The sequence below is a fragment of the Malassezia globosa genome (assembly GCF_000181695.2).
Source record: "Malassezia globosa CBS 7966 chromosome Unknown mgl_sf_4.1, whole genome shotgun sequence".
Taxonomy (NCBI): Eukaryota; Fungi; Basidiomycota; class Malasseziomycetes; order Malasseziales; family Malasseziaceae; genus Malassezia; species Malassezia globosa.
Genome location: NW_001849869.1, coordinates 381,105 through 401,345, shown reverse-complemented (window position 1 = coordinate 401,345; position 20,241 = coordinate 381,105). Strand labels below are relative to the sequence as shown.

The window sequence follows — 20,241 nt, the reverse complement described above, 5'->3', positions numbered from 1 at the left end:
AGCATGACAGTTTCGAGCCATTGAACGCTTGCTTCATTGCGCACACTACCAGACCCCGGATTCTGATCATTACCGATTAAGCTGACGACTTCTCTTGACAAGGGAACTTGTAGGTACGATTTGCGAAGAATGCTTGTGTTCCGCATGCGCAGTATAGGAAGGAGGGATCGAAGAAAGATTCTTGGCCAAAACCACCAGCACTTTGACTCCGTTGCCTGCATGCCCATCAGATCATCGTTCGACCATAATAGACCTATGATTTCTTGATACGTATGCCTCGTCATAGCATGGAACACCCGATGACAAAAATCAAGACACATGTTTCCATCATGCCATCCATGCATAGTTGAAGTCTCAGACGTAGACAGATACCAACGTCGTTCCAAATACTCTTGTAAATATCCAGGACGAATCGAGCAGAGGGATTCCAATAACCATGTGCACGCAAACATACCTCGCACATCTTTGAAATTGCACGTCAGTGAGGAAGAAGCATACAAATTATGGGGATATAGATGGTGCATGAGTGTTACAACAACATCGCGCGATCCCTCACGCTCAGGAACACTGGGGTATATTTCTTGGATAAGTCTGGTAAGTGTCGAGGCGAGTTGGGCATAGTTCCCAGAACTAAGCGACATAAGCACAGACATTTCATACACTGATATCAGCAACGCTGTTTGTACGTACCATGAACTGTGATCACATCCATACGACGACTCGCAACGAGTCCTTCTCGTAGCTTTCGAAGGCACAGAAGGATTCCCTCGAAACTGTTACGCTGATAAAACGCTTGTTCAGATCGTGTGGCTGGACAACCTTGGAGTAGTTTATTGTTTCCCAGGTAAAAGCCTTCATCTCCTGGAAACGCACTTGCATGCTTTTGAATCTGGACATGTTAGTCAAGTCACGAAAACGTTTAATGCATAGGGTGTGCGCCTATTCGCTTGCCAACCTTACTACAAATATAGTCCCAATACTCATCCTGGACATGGAATTTTGTCAAACTTGCATGTGTTAGAGTCAAGGCAAACGCAGCAACACACCTTGGAAATCTCTTATCATCATGTCGTGTATGAGTACCATCGAATGTTTTCGTCTCACGAGACGGTGCTGAAAGTAACGCCAAAGGACACGTCCCAGAAGCACGCTTATGAGCTGAACAAGGTACTGGATTAACTTCATATTCTACCGCAGTGTGCGAAATATCATTTCGACTGCGGTTCAAACGCATGCGATACGGTGAAGCTATGGAATTGCCCTGGTTACATCCCGACATTGCAAGCAATAATCCTAAGGGAACATTTTACAACATTTCAAGGTTCGAGCTTCATTGCCTCCACACATAGAAAAGTTTCATAACCATTACTTCAGATCAAGTCGATCTTGAGAAAAATCCATGGATAAAATGACCTTGCGCATCAAGAACTTCTTTACCGACTTTTTTTTCATGTGCTTTTCGTTACATAGATACTTGATAACATCGCAAAAATGAACTGAATCTTGCTTTTGTGAAAGATGCGCAATAGCTTTCTTGAGCTCGGTAGTTGTCAGCGCTGACTGCGAGTCAGTGGGAAGGGTATCATGTTTTGCCGGCATGGCATCGGACTTCGAACGCTTGTGACCATCTTTTTCAGTTCCCACTGCCTCTTGAGCAGTTCGCTTCATCGGATGTGCAGATTCCTGTCCGGCATTGCTAGACGATGAGACCTGGTCGTTATTGCCAACACTAGTGTTCGACACAGACTGCTGTTCGGATTGTATAAGAAATCGAGGTCACACAGTTTACTTACACGCTTCTTGTTTTTATAGAAACTGAAAATGATGCGTGAGAAGTCCCAAGACAACACGCACGTACCTTTTCTGATACTTCTCGTCTTCAGTCACACAAGAGTTGTGCGCTTCTTTTGGCGAAGCGAATTGCACACTACAATCAAGACACGTGAAAGGAGAATAGCATCTATTGAAGTGTTGAGGAAGCTTAGGCTTTTTCACAACGTCACCGCAGCCATCGCACACGAAACTGACCATGTTCTAGAAATCACACGACGATTGCACCCCGACACTCTTCAGTTGTCCTGAGCGTCCCGGGCGTCGAAAAAAATTGAACGAGGACAATTATTCACAAAGTCAAGCGGGTGGATCGTTCAGCCATTCGAAGGCCCCAAGCACGCATAGCCAGTCTGTCGCACACGCTTGTCAGGACTGACCAAATGCACTAGCTACTCCTGAGCCCCTGTGTTCTAATGTTTATTAAGACAACGATGGAAGTCTCCTTGCAGTGGAGAGGATAGACTGAAACCCAGGCGGCTGCTAGGAGCTCTCTGGAAGAAAAAATTCAGCAAGCGTCAAATGAACAGATTGATTGTCACATGACATTCCTGCAAGTAATGCGTGCAGGGATATCATAGCGCGATCCACAGAGTTTGACTGAGGTATGAATATGCAATAAGAATGAGACTTGCATGCCTGTATGCCATAATAATGCAAAAAGTTAGGAGGCGACACATGTGTCCCAATGGTGAGACACAATACCTTCCACGCCTCCAATGGCATGCAGATGGATCAATACTCGAATCCTAATCGCAATATGACATGTCGCTATTCGAGAGCGACGTCATGCGCCCTTCGTGATCCCTTGCCGTTGTTGCACGCCTAAGCCTCCGCATTCTTGAATCCAGTCGTGTTGGCCCTGTCCTTACAGGAAAGCGGCAAGGCGCACAGGTAAAGCCTTTCGTCCTCTATTCGGTCGCTCCTAAGGCAATATAACGAGACAGACTTGATTCTAGCAGCGACTTAGCCCTTCTCGTCTGGTTCTCATTATTCCTAGACCATACCGTTACCTACTATATTCTCTCTCTCTCAACGGTCTAGAGACTCTTGGTACCATTCGCGTTGCGTGTGCATCATATCAACATGTCTCAAACATTGGCAGGACTGTCGAAATTGTACTCGCAATCGAATAGACACAGCTTTTATGGTTGGCCTCTAGGAAATAACCAGAGCACGGGCCCTGCTTCGACTGTCACGAGTGCCTCAAAGCGGTCGTCGACAATGCCAGTTGACACTTCATCTTCGACAACCGTATCTATGCCTCCTGCCACAGCGGTTCCATCTACGACGAGCAGGCCACGTCATCGGTACTCGACATTTGTGCCTTACAATGCTGCTAATTACACACACGCGAAGAGTAGCACGGATGCCAAGAAAATGCGCTTGCAGCTGCCATCTAATAACATTCTTTTTGAAATTGAGTACCAGCAAGAGAATTTGGAATATATGCACGTCATGGAGAAACAAACGATGGCAAATGTCGAGCTTATGAACGTCCAGCCAGAATTGCACTGGTTCATGCGACCCTACCTTGTTGATTTTTTGATTGAGATTCATCAGTCTTTCCGCCTTCGCCCTGAAACCCTATACCTCACGATGAATTTGGTTGATCGTTATGTCTCGAAGCGTATTGTATACAAACGCCACTATCAGTTGGTTGGCTGTGCAGCTCTTTTAATTGCGGCCAAATTCGAAGATGCTAAAGATCGTGTCCCAACGGTTCAAGAACTGAGTCAAATGTGCTGCAATGCTTATGATCCCAGCGCGTTCACTCAGATGGAAGGGCATGTTCTCTCAACACTAGCTTGGCAGTTAGGACACCCGACTGCAGAAGCTTGGCTACGATACGAATACTCCTGTGCGCCTCCATCGAACCCTTCTACACACAATGTCGCGCGTTTCCTATTGGAAGTGACCCTGTTTCACGAGAGTTTCTTGACAGTGGTGCCGTCCGCTTTAGCAGCCGGTGCCATGATGCTGGCACGCCATATTTGCCGCGATCCGAGACCACATCCCCATCAACTTGGAGCAGCAGCCTCTGCTGTCATGGGTCAGATTCACAATCACATCGTCGAGAACCTGAATGATCTGTCCATGATTCTCATTAAAAAGTATTCCTATTCGTACTATACTGAAGCATCGAGTATAGTTGTGGAATGGTTCCGAAAACATATTGAGATGAAGAAAGCTATGGAAATGACGACCAGCACTCCGCATATGGAACTGTGCTCCAGTGATGATGACATTGAATCGCAGCAGTCGGTCGATTCGGCTGCTTCGATTTTCTCTACCCCGTCTCGCTCTATAAATCGAGATGACGACGATGACGACAGTATGCCCCTGACTCCCCTTTCATTGCACACAGCTCAAGACCCAACAATTGCTGGTGTAAAGGCTTCCGTCCATTCGGCGCGTTTACCTCAGATGAATGCCTCGTCGACAAATCGACCAATTCATACCACTTCGAATGATAAAGGATCCAGTGCTAACCCGTCCTGGATGTCATTGGCGCAATTACGACCTGTCGCCAAGCACACGAAGTCTGCTGCACGAATGGATATGGATGCTATCATGTCCGAAAAGACGGTCTAGCTTTTTTTTCTTTACATGATCGAGTCAATTCGTACTGTATAGAGGCAATTTAATGATAGATACGACAAATTCTTGTAACCCTACCACACGCTCATGAAAAGCATGAATCGAATATACTCGTGGTCTCGCCATGCGGCTTGCGTGTCTAAGCCAAACCACGCCAGGCTAATCTTGCTCAATGTGCTAGGAGATATCCTGACATGTAGCCCAACGAATCATCGAGCGATACCTCGATGACGATTGGGCCGAAGAAAACTACGCGAACCATACTCTTATCCGTAAAGCAAATCCAAGCACACCTACTAAACGCTTGGCACTCATAAGTATATTCCGAGTTACAGTCTCGAGCGTCTAAACCTCTAAACTGTGGATGGGGTACAGGAAATAGCAAACCAAATACGCACATGACAACAGCAGACCCAACTGCCCTTGCCAATCTCGGGTACAACAACCTGCCATGTACGGATTTGAACACATGGGGCGGGAAAAAAATCATATGCGCACCCTTTTATGCCGACGCAGAAGACAGCAGGTCACTGTCACCAGCGTCCAGGACTGTGAGAACACTGTCACTGTTAGTACATGATCTTTTATCAAGGCACAGCAACCTAGCCCGTAATTGGCACAAAGGAGTTTGTTCGGTAAACACGAACAGAACGACCAGTGAGCCAACTCACGGTCATGACGGCTACACAAACTCAGATACATACCCAACCCGGAAAAGCTTACCCGCGGCGGTACCGAGGGCAATATTGGAGCCCTGGTAGTGGTGGACACCCGTCTTCGACAGCATAGCGTAGTACTCGATCTCCGACTTGCGCAGCGGAGGCGTGTTGGCAGAGATTACGATAAGCTTGGCCTTACCGCTACGCATGTTCTTCAAGGCACTCTTCAGACCAAGAGAAACCTTACCAGACTTCATCACGAGCTGAAGCTTCGAGTTGATGTTGTCCTGACTGGACTTCTTCGTCTTTGTCTGAGGAGCCATGATCTGCATAAGGTTAGTTATTTCGAAACCATAAGAATAAACGCAGCACACGGACACGACACCATGTCATCGGAATGTTGACCGTGTTTGCGCTACTTTTAACAACGATACGTACAAGCTGTTCGTGGCTTGACGAATGGAAGAGACCAACTAACGCTCTGCCTACTCAGAATTAACCCATCCTGTCTGACGAACGGCCCTCTAGCGACTTACTCGGCCGAGGGTCTCTCCAAATAGGAGCACGTGATTCGTATAGTTCTAACTCGCGATCACGCACGCTGGCGACGAGAAGCCTGCCGACTGGCACCCGCTTCTGTTCCTCACCATCCAGTGTCAATAACCGAAGGTATGTGTGTAATGCTAGATCGCCGGCTTGATGTATTCAAGATGGCTACAGGCGAGGCCATGAGCGATCTATTCTGCGCGCCCTTTTTATGCATGTGCTAACGCTTGCTTTAGATGACGAAGGGTACGACGTCTATGGGTAAGCGCCAACAGTATGTATATCAGGAAACATGATTTGTGGGTGCGGGTGTATTGTCGTGCTGCGTGAGCCATCTGCCGATAGACACTCGTGTCAATGCTTCTTTGAGGTCATTTCGATCTTGCGAATGTTCCCGCATGTCATGTCTATGTTATTGAATCCATACTAACTTAATCAAGCACAAAGACGCACACGATCTGTCGTCGTTGCAACCGTCGTGCATTCCACCGTCAGCACAAGAGTACGTTGAAGACGAAGTATCTTGTTGCATTCTGACACTCGCAGCCTGTGCCAGCTGTGGCTATCCATCAGCCAAGACGCGTAACTACCAGTGGGGCAAGAAGGCTATCCGTCGGAAGACCACTGGCTCGGGCCGTATGCGTTACCTGAAGACTCTGCCACGTCGCGCAAAGAACGGATTCCGCACGGGTACGGCTACGCCTGCCTCTGCTTAATCTTTGTACATGCGTTGTGATATGGCACAAAAAGGTCTTTGATATGCTTGTCATGATAGCAGCTTGCATGTGTATGATGAGCACAAAATTCTTGGGAAGTCGAATAGACTGAGTAACATGATGTGTGGATCGGTGAAGAGGATGGATAACGTTCCTATACGATCGCATTGTATAAGCTCTTCCTATATGTCACTGCCTAGTTAGCAGGATGTATCCATATATTTGATACAAAAATCCCATCTGAGAGAGGCCTTCATAGATGCAGGTCCATGCAGGACATTGAAGCAAGATGAAGACTTGCGCAATGGACGACTGAGCTCCATGATCTGGGAGCTTGGTTCAAAGTGTGTAAGACACCAGAGAACGCGGTCGGTAAACGATGAGTGAGCATCTGTGTCAAGGCTAGTACACAGCAAGAAAATTTGTTTCTTTCACGTAACACATGCAAGAGCCTGCTCTCAAGATGCTGTCACTATTGAGCGAAATAAGTCCATTCGATAGCTATACCAACGACTCCAACTTTACTGTTCGTTCAAGATGAAACAATCCGGACCACACGCCGCTCTATGTAAAAGTCCTACTGTGAATCTCACGTACAACCCACCTACCTCCCCCATAGGAAAAAATGTAGGCAGATCACACACTCTCTTCATACGCGGACGTAACAATATTATGGCGGATGGTGAACAAGGATACATTCCTGTATACAGTGTGTCGTCATACGAGACCCTCTCTCTACACAGGGGGCATTTTTGGGGTGGTGAATAGCACTTATGCTTCCACCTGCTCAATCGACGTCTTGGCAGTGCAGTAGATACCGTCGAGGCTAAGCGAAACGTCAGTATTCTGTACCAAATGATTTTGTGCATGGTGGCGATGCAAAGGATTCGTATACGTACAACTTACGGATATCCTTGTCCCGAACAAGCGTCACGCCGTGAAGCATGGCAGCGCTTTGCGAGACGGCATTAATGTCATTCTGTGAGCGTCAGTCATCGGGCCAAAACAACAAACAATAAAGCATATGTCAAACACTTACACCCTCAACAAGGACCTGGTCCTTCTGCGCCTTATCGTCCTTGATCGTGACACCCTCGGCCATCTGAACCTTCCGAACGCGCTTCTCACCCAAGAAGTTGCGAATCTCGACGCTGCGGCTGTCGCCAGCGATGATCAGGTTGATGGGGAAGTGTGCGTACACTGCACGCATCTTGTACTGGAAGCCAACCGTCACACCCTTGAACATGTTGACAACTGCTGCCTTGGCGGTACGAAGACAAGCAAGGTGCTTGCGGCCGGCGTGCCAGACAATGAACTTGAGCTTGGAGCCCTTCGGGCCCTTAACAAGACGGAAGTCCATGGCCATGTGACGGAAGTTCTGGGAAAGTGTGTTAGAGCCTATCCAACGACAATGACATCTGATCCAACCCACATACCTTGACAAGCTCACCGCGAGGGCCTTTGACCTTCACGATACGAGACTGGAGCTCAACCGTCACGTTCTCGGGGATCTCGAGATCCAAGTCCTTGTAGATTGTAAGCATCGCAGATAACTCTGTCTCCTGGGTTAATATGTTATGTTCACACGCTGGCGCGCGTCATGCTGCCGTACACACCTGGAACAGGCCGCCGAGATGGGTAGGAGAAAGTACTGGATGGCTCCTACATCAGAAACCTGGGTTGACTGCGACCATCCGTCAATGTTGCACGTGACTTTTCATAGTTTTGTGGACACGTGTATGCCACATGGAGTGGTGATCGGTTGTGAAGCACGGAGGCAAGGGGTGAGTTTCTCCCGGCTGTGCCACGCGCGAGTGCTCACCAGCTGGTGGAGAGTGGCCACGGCTGGCGAAACCGGGCGGCCGCGGGCGGCCGAATGGATCGGGTGGGGGCGTTCGCGTGGAAGAAAGCCTCAAAAGTGCGTGTAGGACCGTCGGTCCGACACGAGAGATATATACACTCGACGCCATTGTGCTGGTCACGCGGACGTCAGGCTATCGATCGGACCCTTTCAAGTGAGCGGCCAGTACGGCGGCTCATTCCACCTTGCTTCTTTGGTTCAATCACCCCGTTTCCGTTCTGTCGTGGGGTTGAGCTCAGCCACCCAAGTGCTAGATTTGATTCATCGAGAGTAAGGGGAGAGCACCTGAAATAAAGTAGCTGGGCAGTTGCGTATTCACGAAAAGAAAAAAGAATTCATCGTTTGTTCTTCACATGTACCCCCAATCGTATGCTTATGGCCAAGTGCGGCCTGACAATTATGGTTACATTGGTGCGTATGGTAGCGCGTACGGTGCAGCTGGTATGTATGGCTATCCAGCCTATGCGTCGCTGCCACCATCCCATGCATCCGCTGGTATATACGGTGTCCCGCCAGTGCAGCAGGAATTATCGAATCCTGCTGTATTTGAGTCGATGTACAGAGGTCAGCTAGCACAGCTCACATTCAACTCCAAGCCTATCATTACGAATCTGACCCTTATTGCGCAAGAGCATGTGCATCGCATGTCTACAATAGTTGCCAAGCTCGTGGATGCTCACATTATGATGGTACGTTCTCGTTTCTCTCTGAGGGTGTGGGTGTATATTATTGTGTACATAGTGACTCACTCTTTAGGCACCGCCGCCACATCGATTGCCAGCATTGTATCTGATGGACTCGATCTGCAAGAACGTTGGATCTCCCTATACAGAGTTGTGGGCCCCTCGGGCTGCAGTGCTGTTTATGGAGTCGTATCGGATTGTGGATCAGCCGACGCGGAGGCGTATGGAAGAGCTCTTGGCGACATGGCGAGATGCCGGCCCTGGCGGTCGGCCCATGCTTGGCGATACGACGCAGCAGACGATTGAGCGGTCCTTGTACGGAAGTCAGAGTGCGCCGGTCAAATCCTCGGTCGGTCCAAGCAAGGCTCAGGTCATTGCGAATATTGAGCGGCTTATGGCTCTTAGCACGAAGAACTTATCTCACCAGCCAAGCAGCACAGTTGCGCAGGAACAGTTGACCTGTTGCGTGAGCTCAAGGACCAGGTCGTCAATACGGATCCCTCGGCGGAATTACTAGCAGATGTTCAGAAGCAACTGGATGAGATGTCGTCGTCGTCGTCGTCGTCGTCCACTTCTGTTGGCTCGACAACTGCGGCGACTTCGTCGTACGTGTTGCCCCAGACTGCATCATTAGAAACTGCATCTCCCGCATTGGCCTCTCCCTTGGGCCCTGCCCCATTGGCAAGTATAACGCCAGTAGTGGGAGCTGGCGGACCCGCATCTGGGATCGCAAGCGCCTCGGCGTCGTTGTCGAGCGCTGCGCCGGCCTCCGCGTCTGAGCTTATCGCAAATTTGATGAAAGTGGGCTTGCTTCCATCGTCGTCTGCCGCACAAGTACCTGCAACCTCCGAGCCTTCCGCCGTTGGTGCTGGTTCTACGCCAAGTCAAGACAAGGCTTATACCGATTATATCATGTCACTTGATCTGAGTATGGTTACGGCTGACCTTTCGAAACCCGCGCCGGAGCTGGAAATCCTCTTGCAAGAGCATTTACCCCACCCATGTCGGCAGTGCGCTAACCGATACCCAGGAGGTGAGGCTGGTAAGCACAGCCTTGATGACCATTTGGACTGGCACTTCACGAATAACCGCCGAGCCCGAGCAACGCTCGCGCGTGGGCAAAGCCGTGCGTGGCTGGATCCGGCCGTACGATGGGTGCGTAGTGGATTTGACGATGTGATGCCCACATCGAAAGATGCGCATCAATGGGACCTGGACGACCCAGCAGCTGAAAAAGCGTTACGAGAGAAAATGGCTCATGCGTTCGTAATTGTGCCCCACGGCTCAGAGCTAGCATCGCGGCCGTGTCGGATCTGCAAAGAGCCATTTCAGAGTGAATGGAGTGAAGAGGTGGAGGAGTGGATCTGGCGGAATGCTGTGCTTATAGATGGCGAGTATTACCACGCTAGCTGCTACTATTCAGCAAAAAGCATGTCAGATGTTGTCAGTGCTACTCGTTTGGCTGCAACTGCTGCATCAGCTGCTACGGCTCTGTCGGCAACCGCAGCCATTCACGCGCCATCGTCGCCAGGGAAGGCGGAGCAGAATGCACACTGTGACGTCGCTGGAGACGTCGCTGGAGACGCCGACGCAGATCTTGATGCGCAACGCAAGCGCAAGGCCACGTCACCACCACCCATGGTAGAGCCGAGCCCATCGTCATCGGCGACCAATCCGCCGCCGCACAAGAAACCGTCCATTGTCAAGGAAGAACATGCATGTACATAACTACGTCGACGCAAATCGCTGAGCGAGCTGCACTTGTAATTCATCTGTCCGCTGCAGAGTTCGTAGTTTCTGCGCGGTGACAAGGTCGTTCGCATCGGTGGCTGACAGATGCGTGAGACTCGAAAGAAATGTCTCGTAGGTAGCTCGAAGCGGCGCCAGAATGGCCTGCACGAGAATCGGCACATCGTCTGCATGTACATAGGCCTGGATCTTGCGCTTCTCCGCGTCGAGATTCACATCCAAACTCTGCTGAAATGTTTCCCATGCGGCAAACGCTCTGCTAGGTGTCTTGATAGATTGCCGTTCGTAGATCTGCAGTGGCAGGGCGAGACTCGCGGCCATGAATGCCCCCACCTCTGTGACAGTGTGTTCGATGAGTGTGTCAAGATGTTCCCGCATTGTACGCAAAGCTTGTTGGTCGTCCGATGCACTCATAAGACCCGTCACAGTCCACAGCGACTGCATCGCTGCATGCGATGCACTGATCACTTGACCGCCGCTCCTATCCGAGCTGAGCTGCTTCTCCGCCAAGTGCAAAAGTTCTCGAAGCACACGATAGTGACGCCAGCTAAATAGCAGCGCATCCGCTGCATCGCCGTCATCGCCACCAAATTTTCCATCTTGCATACTCTTGGATGCATCACGTACTTGTGCTTCACATGCCTCGATGCACTTGAGTGTGATGTGCACAAAGTTGTGCGCTGGCACACGGGTATGCAAGATGTGCAAGATATCGTACACGGTACGCACCGGGGCGTACCAAGTCGCATAAGCATCGGTTCTTGGCTGCTGCGCTGCAGCAAACGTAGTAAGCGTATCTGTTGTTGTCGTCGGTCGTCGTCATCGTCGTCTGCGCACGAATGGCGGAGGCGTCCAGATCGTTTGTTGACGGAGAATAGCCAATGACGTCTGTCTTAAGCAGCATGGTGGCACTTTTTTCCATGCGCGTGCTCAAGTCACGTAGCACGGGCTCACACCAAGCCTCGCCCGCCATAGCTGACGACTATCGTACAGATCTCGGACAGAACGTTCAATGGTGTCGTTTCGATGCGCTGAGAAAGCCAGGCCTGCAGCTGCTCTCCGACTGTTTGCGAGATGCGTTTCACAGGCTCCGCATTGTCAGGCGTTCGGGCATTCACATGCAGGAACAATTGCATCTCATGCTCATAGTACTCATGCGCGCTGTATGTGGCATGCCTCAGCTGCTGCTCAAGAGGCACATTATCACAAAATGCGTTCAAGCACATCGCATACGCGTCGTGGATTAGTGATGTGCGCCAGCGTATCCAAATAGAATCAAATTCATGCTGAATATCGCGAAATTCGGCCTTTTGGTTCGCAAGCTGTCGAAGATGCTCAAAGAAGGCTTGGAACTTTGGCTGCAGCGATGCAAAGCTTGCATAGATAGCCTGATGCATAGACGGAGCAGTGGGATTCATGGATGTGTGTGTTCCTGCATCCAATGCTTCCTTGGCGAGAGCCTGTACCTGTGAATGAGCCTCGCTCATACACACATTGCCTTCACGCTGGAATGCCTGCTTCACGAGTGACATCGCACGTTGCAGAGCATTTTCGATGCGGATGCGGAACACCTGAGTATCCTTGTATCGTGGATGGCACTCCATAAATTGCAGCGCAACACAGAGCCGTTCAATGGTGGACAGGAACTCTGCAGTCTCAACGTGTGCGTCTGTCTCGGATAAAATCGCCGTTACTTGTGGCAAGACAGAGAAGTACTGAAGGCGAAGCATGATTTGCTCATGCAAGCTCTCCAGATCTACCTGCTCGTTCAGCAGCGCACTTGCATGATGCATCAGTTCAGACGAACTCTCCTGCACATATTCTAGACCAGTGCGCAGTTGCACAATACGTTCTTGGGCACGATGCACGTCGTCTAGTCGTTCGTCAATTTCGTTCATGCTTGTGCGCAACATGCCAAGTTCGTTCGCGAACGTGGTGCGCGAAGCATCTTCATGTTTCTTTGTCACGGAATGCAACCAGCACGAAAAGTTCAAGTTCAGTCCATCCTGCTCGCCCTCGCTCTCATCTATCGCCTGTGTGGCCTCTGTGGGCGCGCCAGGCTCATCTGCAGACACCCATGCACTTAACCGGCTCACAGACATCCGTTGGGTATCGGACAGTGGGGCATACTGCACGTACCACTCATCCAATGAGAGGGGCGCTGCACTACTATTCATCATGTGCGACTTGCCTCACTCCTGATATTCCTATCCCCCCCCGGCGGCAAGCAGTCAGGATGCGGTGTGCGATGTTGGGTTCTTGTTCCCTCCACACCTTCATCGACCTTGGCCATCATTACACGGAAGGCAACGCGGCCAGAATGTTGCCGTTTACCGCCACATGATGGATAAAAATGATATAGTACGAGAGCGCCTCAAGTAAAATTCTTTGTCGGACCGCACATGAGACTCGCTTCTGACTGCCCCGGATCATGTAGTCCCTTGCCCCATGAGCATTGTCATCTGGCATCTAGTCAATGTCACATGCTCTCATAAACAATACGTCTTACGACTAGATACGTGGTACGATCCAGCTGAGCATATCCCATCCTGTGATCGTGATCCTATTAGACAATCTGCCATGGTAAAATTTGTACAGGGTCCCGATGAGATCGACCCATACACTGCTTGTCCAATGGCATCACAAGTCGTCCTGACTTGAACGCACTCACATTATGCAAGGAAATCGGATGTTTTACATGGGTAGCGCATGCATGATTCGCCGTTAGTATATCAAAGATCTCTCTTTTTGAGTCAGAGAACGACTGTGGTACGAAGAATGCGAAAAAAATAAAAAAAAAAAAAACCTATACAGACCAAGGTTCAAAATTTGTGCCAATAGCACTTCATGTGTCGATCTTTTGCTGTAATGTACGGAGTGTATTTTCCTAGTATATCTTGATGAAGATGGACCGGAAGACAGGTATGAGTATACCACCTCAGTCATAGTGCAAGCTTCAAATTGAGATCCACTCTTACAAAACTTTGAGGAGGCAAAATTGGGTCCGATTTTGCCTCCTGCACGGACCTCTTCAGACCCCACCATTTTGCCTGACAATTGAACATGTCCGTCTTTCAAGTAGACCCAGCCTCATCAAGGCGCAAAGATTAAAGAAACCTTCAAACAAACAATGTATCATTCAGTGTCCATATTTATACTAATGCTATGATTTGAGAAGCACGCATGTCATTCTTGAACGTCCAAGTCCCCCGTAGCTTGTACGCATAAATGTACATACTCTACTCCAGGTAAACGCGTGTAATCTTTACTAGCAGTGTTGTTTACTGGCTCTATGCCGTCCCTTGGAAAGGAAACAGTCTTGTATCATAACACATGCTTTATGCGGGAGGGTAGGCGAGGTGGGAAGGGAGAACATTCAAGATTGTATGCGTGGTTCACATACAAGGAAATGACTCTGTTGTTGGTTTATGTGTTACTTCACATAGGGTCTGGGGAGCGAAACAGATGCGCTAGCTCAATTCCGATTATCGAAACCCACATCTTTAGGCGAAACGTATGTCCAAATGGGAAGGGGGCAGGGTATTCCACCTGGCCTCCACCCGACATTCATCCTTTGCGGAGCGTTGGAAGGTCGCCTGGAAACGTATATCGCACTGAAACATGCCGTCTGACTCATGGCGCAGCAAATCGATTGCGCAGGACGTACCGTACGATGATCCAAAGCAGCTCGAAAACGTGACAAAGCAGCTGAGTAGTCTCCCGGGACTTGTCACACCTGCGGAAATCGACCGGCTCCACGAACAACTTGCTCGTGTTGCTGATGGCAAAGCGTTCCTACTCCAATGCGGCGACTGTGCGGAGCTGTTTTCATATTGCAATGCGAATCAGATTGAAGCGAAAATTAAATTGATACTTCTCATGTCGCTAATCATCATCTATGGTGCGCGCCTGCCCGTGGTTCGCGTTGGGCGCATGGCAGGCCAGTATGCCAAACCACGCAGCAAACCATACGAGACCATCACTCTTCCCAGTGGCGAGACTAAAGAGGTTCTTTCATTTCGCGGAGATGTCGTGAACTCAGCTGAAGTCGACCATCGGAGCCCGGACCCAGAGCGCTTGCTGTCGGCCTATTTTCACGCAGCTGCAACGCTCAACTATACACGTGGCTGCCTAGCTAGTGGTATAGCTGATCTGCACACGCCAGGAACTTGGCGTTTCCATCACGTTCAGTCAAAGTCGCTGCAACAAGAATTCGAGCGTATTGCAGACGCCATTTCCGATGCCCTCGACTTTATGAAGACAGTCGGTGCTGATCCCACGGGCGATTCAAACGTGCTTAACACCGTGGACTTCTTTACATCACACGAAAGTCTCATCCTCGAATTCGAACACGCACTGACGCGCGATACTCCCCAAGGCAGCTATGATCTCAGCGCGCACACGGTGTGGCTTGGCGATCGAACACGCCAGCCCGACGGGGCGCACGTCGAATTTGCGAGACACGTCCGCAACCCAATTGGAGTTAAAGTGGGACCTAGCATGAAGCCAGAAGAACTTATCACGCTTTTGGACACGGTGAATCCTCATGTCCAAAAGGGACATGTGACGCTCATCACTCGTTACGGCGAGTCCAAGGTCAAAGACTTGCTGCCAGAACATATAAAAGCTGTGCAGAATTCAAAGCATGCAAAGGCTGTTATCTGGTGTTGTGATCCAATGCATGGTAATACAGTCACATCACCGTCAGACCCGAAACTCAAAACGCGCATGTTCAGTGCGGTTGTCTCCGAATTGACAAGCTGCCTGCAAATCCACGCATCTTTAGGCTCAGTGATGGGGGGTGTACACCTTGAACTGACTGGCGATGAGGGTGTGACGGAATGTATGGGCGGTAGTATGGAATTATCTGACGAAGATTTAAAGCGCTGCTACTTGACGCACTGTGACCCACGATTGAACTACGAGCAGTCTCTCGACATTGCCTTCCTAATCAGCGATGTATTGAAATCGCAACGTCGAGGAATTCCCGTCAACAATGCGCTCTCGCAAGCCTTGCTGCGCAGTAATCGTGTGGAAGGAAATCCATAGACCTTCGCTGAGTCGGCGCGTTATATACTATGTCTGAATATGTGGCATTCACAACGCCAATTCCTAGTTACATTCACATGTGCCGCATTTCTTATCTGGTGGCTACGAAAGAAACGATTCGTTCAATGGTTGTGTGATCGCATAGCACGCGTTCTTGAATGATACCAAAAACGAGACCCGACAAGGTTCCTTTACATGATGAGGCTTGTCAAGACACAAGACACAACTCTTTTACACACTCATGAGTTGTCAGATGAAACATAAAAATGTGTGGTTTATTGCATGAGCTCGGCTTCACTTTCTCATTTTATCTTTCCTAACGCGGAATTTTGGTAAATGAAGCCCACAGTTGCGTTAGCTTGTTTAGGTGCATCTGGTCCACTCGTTCTCAGTCAGTCATATTCATGCGTGGAAACATGCGACTTCGAGTGGCCAAAAGGCTGTGCATAGGCGTTGCATGCAGGAGGGACAGAGCGCCTGCATAATTCCATCTCGGCAGCAGATTAGCACGCGGTGTCACCCAGACTGACTGACAGGGCAATGGGGGCACCAACTCAACCAGACGGGTCGGTCAGTGTGCACTTTGTGATGGAGTATCAAGATCCTGGGTATGTACTGGGTTCAGACTTGGACTACTGCCAACGTGCAAGGGATCCTGCTACCGTACGTTTTAAAGCGAGCAAACTCCATGGCATCCAACTCGAATCTTTTCACAAAGTAAATACAATAAACTATATAGGCATATGGCAATGACATTCAACAAAAGAACGGAAATACCATAGGCGTATTCGCGAAAAAAAGGACATAAACTACACGCGCCAGGCCATTCGCTTTCTTATTCACAGTAATGGCGTCAAGCCATGCGCCAACAGCCAGCCTTGCCTGCCATAAAAAGAGAACGATCCATACAGCGTACGACAAAAGAAATTGAAAATGTTCCACTTTAATTGGAACTGGGGGCGAAACCCATGCGGTTCTTGCCCATATCAAAAACAACTGAGGCAGTTTGCAGAAAAGAGTCACCAACAACCCAGGCATTCATAGGAAGGTTTTTCTGTCCCATGATGCTCAAAACACACTGACCCTGGTACTTTCCGAACGATACTTGATTCTCACCCAGGTTGAACTTCTGGCCAGCAAATTCGAAATCCAATTTGGGAGGTTTGGAGCAATCGAATGCGCCGTGCAAAGCTCCTCCCGCGGTAAAAGGTGTCACGCCGTCCATCTTAGTTATAACCTCACGGACTTCGTCAATTGGGCCAAAAATGATCGATGAACCGGTGTCAATGCACGCATCAATCTTCTTGCCGTTCACTTTACCCTCTGAAATCCAGAAACCATCTTCTGGGTTGACATCAACGTAAGAAAGTTCGCCCTGGAACCTGGAATTGTCAATTCCACCCAAATGGAGCGTTGAGCCTGAGCCACGCTTTAGAGTAAACTGAAAAACTGGCTCTGGAACCACTTTTTGCTTTACCAAGGCAACAAAGAAAGGATCAAATTTTTTCGGAAAACTTTGAACAGCAGGGAATGACATGCCAGCAATGCCCTGGTTGTCTTCATCGTTAATGAATTTGGTTACTGAGAGACCAATAGCCACATCCTTGGCTTTGTAGCCACCAATCTTAAGGTCGTCTGTATAGATAAAACCAGAAGCGGTAGTGCCATCACCATAAGCTGTGCTGAACGTGTGATGAGTCTTTCTCGAAGACTTGGATCGGTGTGGGAAATACACGAAGGGATTCACGAGAGTGTCGGCGGAGCCAGTATCAAAGTCGATCTTGAATTTTGATTGTCCAAATTGGACGTCGCCAGCCCACAGCTGCCCCTCTCCAATATCATCCAGATCAACATCACCTTTGCCATCGCGCTTGTCGATCAAATCGAGGAGCAGATGAAGAAGTGGATGGTCCCTACCAGTGTTCTTCCTAAAGTTCCTCAGCAGCTTGTCGTACTTATAGTTCAATGCATTGGCTTGCTTCCTTACGGCTTTAAAGTCAACAGTGTCATTCTTGGTTACCAGCATCTTGCGACGCTCAAGGTTAACAGTCATAGGACTGGGGAGCTCACTGGCCACAGCAAGGCCAGCGGCTACAACAAAGCCGATAATGGCTTGGATTGACAGCTGCATGGCTTTAAACAAGCAAAAGGTCTGTTGGTGCGGCCGTTAAAAATGATATCAAGAGAATGCGCTTTCTTTATAACTCCTTTCCAATTGTCGTGAAAACCCGCAGGGCTGCATTTGACTTTGCAGCAAGCAGATGCAGGGTCGGGGCGTTTTTCAGTCGATATACCCCTTGCACAAAGACGCGGATTCGGCTTCGACACCTATAGCCCCGGCAAATAAGCCAATCAAAGGTCTGTTTATCCACACGCGAGGTGAAGGACGCGCGGTGCCAAAGCTTGGCACGCATAATTGGAGTCGCTAGAGCCCTCCACCCCAGGTGATCCATCGCTAGTACATGTTGACATGAAGCCAGAGACAATCCCCTCTCAGCAAATAAAAGTCTTGTTTCTGGGACCACTTGGTACCTATTCTCATCAGGCTGTGCGCAAGTTTGTGCAAAATGAGCCAGCAGACTTGGTTGCTTGTCGATCCATCCAGGAGGCTGTGACGAAAGGCGCCGAAGATGCGCGCTTGGGCCGTCCAGTCGTAGTGATGGTGCCAGTAGAAAATAGTACATTGGGCATTGTACAAGAAGCGCTTCAATGTTTGTCCGACCCCAATCTTTTTTTTGCAAATGGGCTTAGCATCGTTGATGAGGTGGATTTGACAGTAGCACATGCGCTTATTATCCGAGCACTTGACTCGTCAGTCTCGAATCCACTTTCGCGCATCGAGCAAGTCCGCAGCCACGAACAGGCACTAGGTCAATGCTCAGAGTTCTTAAACCAACATGTGCCCCAGGCTCAAAGATTCTTTTCAAACTCCACTGCGGAGGCTGTGTCGTACCTGAGGCAAGCGCCTGCAGGACGTGTAGCAGCCGTAGCTTCAGAGCTGTGTGCTGAGATGTTTGGAATGCAGGTGATTGCCCGAAACATCCAAAAATCCAACGGTATGTACAAAGATAATGTAGCGTAGTGGAAACTAACTATACAGCCAACTTTACTCGCTTTCTCGTGGTCACGAACCGAGAGCATGATCGTACGGTGGCACATACACTGGCCACATATCGGATATCTCGTGAATGCCCGGGGAACACAACGCACGCAGCTTATCGAGTGCGCATTCCGATTGCGCAGCGTGAATTGTGGGTATCGGCAATTCAACAGACCAACTTTCCGCCGTGGATGCTCCATGGTTCTGTGTATGCACATGTGCCGCATGTTGATGACGAGACAAGGTCGTATTGTTGGTTGGTGTTTGAGCTACAGCAATGTGCAGGACCGCATGGCGACGATATGAAGAGATACCCCAGGTTGTCCGACGCACCTACCGCCTTACTTCATTCTGCTTTATCGCTGCCGGATGAGGTAGCATTAGAATGCCTGGGTGTATGGACGAAGCCGACTGTGACTATGTAACCATACTGGGATATACACACACATGGAGTTTGGATGGATTGTGCAGAAGAAACTTTATTAAATACGACGCCGGCATCCTAAGCCTGCGCGAGAAGCTTGGAGAGATCTGTAGCGTGAGTGCCATGCGCACGAGGGAGTGTTAACACGTACTTTCAAGAGATACTTCCTCGCGGACCACCGTGGACTTGACCTCGTTGTCGGGATTTGGTGGCACTGCTACAGTGCCATTCGCAAGTGACCATCCCTCCTCACGTTGGTTTTCAATGAAGCGTGCAAGGGCTTCTCCCTCCAAATGTAGATAACCACTAAGCCGCGACTCGGAAATCGTTCGGAATGCACCTTTCACGCTGTACAACGCCACCTTCCGAATGTCATCCTCAAAGTGAGCGACTTTGCTTGTGTAGGATCGAACGTCCTTGTACTCGTCACTGCTGTACAAGTTCCAGAACTGGACAAACTTTGTCTGGAAGAGAAGTTCTGACAGCGTCGAAAGGCGCACAATGATCGGCTCGGTGATTTTTCCAGTTGATGCCTGTGTTGTGTCGTGGATCGAAAGGGTGCGAACGGGGGCCTCCCCAAGCAGCGAGATGCATAAGTGGAAGTCGGGGAACGGTGTGGCTGTAAGCGCTTTGATAAGGATTAGCACGGCTGTATCAAGAGAGAAGTCGCTAGGGTTCAACTGGAATCTGCGCGGAAGTTAGTAAGGCTGCGCACAGTGCCAAGGAAGAATGATGTTCGCATAGTGGCTGTAAGGCATGCACTCAGGTAGAGCTAATAACTTCTAAAATCATTTTGCTCGTGGGTCTCGGTTCCACGGGCCTTCAATGATATTTTGTTGGCCGAAACGCCATGTCATCCTCGTGCATGCCTGTTGCCATGATAATGTCATACGTACAATTTCAAGATGGCCAAGTTTGCCAGGATATCATTGGTTCCATTTTCAAGCTGATTTTCCAGATACTGAAGCAAGATATCACGGCTTTGTGGGCTGTATCGGTCTGGCATGAGAAAATGTGGCATGA

The 20,241-nt window shown here is 49.5% G+C and overlaps 12 protein-coding genes across 12 annotated transcripts; 6 read left to right on the top strand and 6 right to left on the bottom strand.

Moving 5' to 3' along the window:
* Positions 1 to 1,365: 1,365 nt before the first annotated feature.
* On the bottom strand, positions 1,366 to 2,031 carry MGL_1941 (uncharacterized protein; the record flags this gene model as incomplete). Its single annotated transcript, XM_001730890.1, has 3 exons — positions 1,366 to 1,710; positions 1,794 to 1,815; positions 1,859 to 2,031. The coding sequence occupies 3 exons, from the start codon at positions 2,029 to 2,031 to the stop codon at positions 1,366 to 1,368; spliced, it is 540 nt and encodes a 179-aa protein (XP_001730942.1).
* Positions 2,032 to 2,916: 885 nt separating this feature from the next.
* Positions 2,917 to 4,425, top strand: MGL_1940 (uncharacterized protein; the record flags this gene model as incomplete). The annotated part of the gene is made up of 1 exon (XM_001730889.1): positions 2,917 to 4,425. The coding sequence occupies one exon, from the start codon at positions 2,917 to 2,919 to the stop codon at positions 4,423 to 4,425; it is 1,509 nt and encodes a 502-aa protein (XP_001730941.1).
* Positions 4,426 to 5,113: 688 nt separating this feature from the next.
* Positions 5,114 to 5,413, bottom strand: MGL_1939 (uncharacterized protein; the record flags this gene model as incomplete). The annotated part of the gene is made up of 1 exon (XM_001730888.1): positions 5,114 to 5,413. One exon carries the CDS (start codon positions 5,411 to 5,413, stop codon positions 5,114 to 5,116), a length of 300 nt encoding a protein of 99 aa, XP_001730940.1.
* Positions 5,414 to 5,872: 459 nt separating this feature from the next.
* On the top strand, positions 5,873 to 6,352 carry MGL_1938 (uncharacterized protein; the record flags this gene model as incomplete). The annotated part of the gene is made up of 3 exons (XM_001730887.1): positions 5,873 to 5,910; positions 6,077 to 6,138; positions 6,183 to 6,352. 3 exons carry the CDS (start codon positions 5,873 to 5,875, stop codon positions 6,350 to 6,352), a joined length of 270 nt encoding a protein of 89 aa, XP_001730939.1.
* Positions 6,353 to 7,123: 771 nt separating this feature from the next.
* Positions 7,124 to 7,896, bottom strand: MGL_1937 (uncharacterized protein; the record flags this gene model as incomplete). The annotated part of the gene is made up of 4 exons (XM_001730886.1): positions 7,124 to 7,178; positions 7,252 to 7,331; positions 7,392 to 7,730; positions 7,789 to 7,896. 4 exons carry the CDS (start codon positions 7,894 to 7,896, stop codon positions 7,124 to 7,126), a joined length of 582 nt encoding a protein of 193 aa, XP_001730938.1.
* A 760-nt stretch (positions 7,897 to 8,656) lies between these two features.
* Positions 8,657 to 9,413, top strand: MGL_1936 (uncharacterized protein; the record flags this gene model as incomplete). Its single annotated transcript, XM_001730885.1, has 2 exons — positions 8,657 to 8,902; positions 8,970 to 9,413. 2 exons carry the CDS (start codon positions 8,657 to 8,659, stop codon positions 9,411 to 9,413), a joined length of 690 nt encoding a protein of 229 aa, XP_001730937.1.
* Positions 9,414 to 9,439: 26 nt separating this feature from the next.
* On the top strand, positions 9,440 to 10,624 carry MGL_1935 (uncharacterized protein; the record flags this gene model as incomplete). The annotated part of the gene is made up of 1 exon (XM_001730884.1): positions 9,440 to 10,624. The coding sequence occupies one exon, from the start codon at positions 9,440 to 9,442 to the stop codon at positions 10,622 to 10,624; it is 1,185 nt and encodes a 394-aa protein (XP_001730936.1).
* Positions 10,625 to 11,595: 971 nt separating this feature from the next.
* Positions 11,596 to 12,825, bottom strand: MGL_1934 (uncharacterized protein; the record flags this gene model as incomplete). Its single annotated transcript, XM_001730883.1, has 1 exon — positions 11,596 to 12,825. One exon carries the CDS (start codon positions 12,823 to 12,825, stop codon positions 11,596 to 11,598), a length of 1,230 nt encoding a protein of 409 aa, XP_001730935.1.
* Positions 12,826 to 14,266: 1,441 nt separating this feature from the next.
* On the top strand, positions 14,267 to 15,694 carry MGL_1933 (uncharacterized protein; the record flags this gene model as incomplete). The annotated part of the gene is made up of 1 exon (XM_001730882.1): positions 14,267 to 15,694. One exon carries the CDS (start codon positions 14,267 to 14,269, stop codon positions 15,692 to 15,694), a length of 1,428 nt encoding a protein of 475 aa, XP_001730934.1.
* Positions 15,695 to 16,637: 943 nt separating this feature from the next.
* Positions 16,638 to 17,825, bottom strand: MGL_1932 (uncharacterized protein; the record flags this gene model as incomplete). The annotated part of the gene is made up of 1 exon (XM_001730881.1): positions 16,638 to 17,825. One exon carries the CDS (start codon positions 17,823 to 17,825, stop codon positions 16,638 to 16,640), a length of 1,188 nt encoding a protein of 395 aa, XP_001730933.1.
* Positions 17,826 to 18,164: 339 nt separating this feature from the next.
* MGL_1931 (uncharacterized protein) lies at positions 18,165 to 19,219 on the top strand (the record flags this gene model as incomplete). The annotated part of the gene is made up of 2 exons (XM_001730880.1): positions 18,165 to 18,750; positions 18,795 to 19,219. 2 exons carry the CDS (start codon positions 18,165 to 18,167, stop codon positions 19,217 to 19,219), a joined length of 1,011 nt encoding a protein of 336 aa, XP_001730932.1.
* Positions 19,220 to 19,276: 57 nt separating this feature from the next.
* MGL_1930 (uncharacterized protein) lies at positions 19,277 to 20,224 on the bottom strand (the record flags this gene model as incomplete). The annotated part of the gene is made up of 3 exons (XM_001730879.1): positions 19,277 to 19,296; positions 19,370 to 19,905; positions 20,115 to 20,224. 3 exons carry the CDS (start codon positions 20,222 to 20,224, stop codon positions 19,277 to 19,279), a joined length of 666 nt encoding a protein of 221 aa, XP_001730931.1.
* Between the last annotated feature and the right edge of the window lie 17 nt (positions 20,225 to 20,241).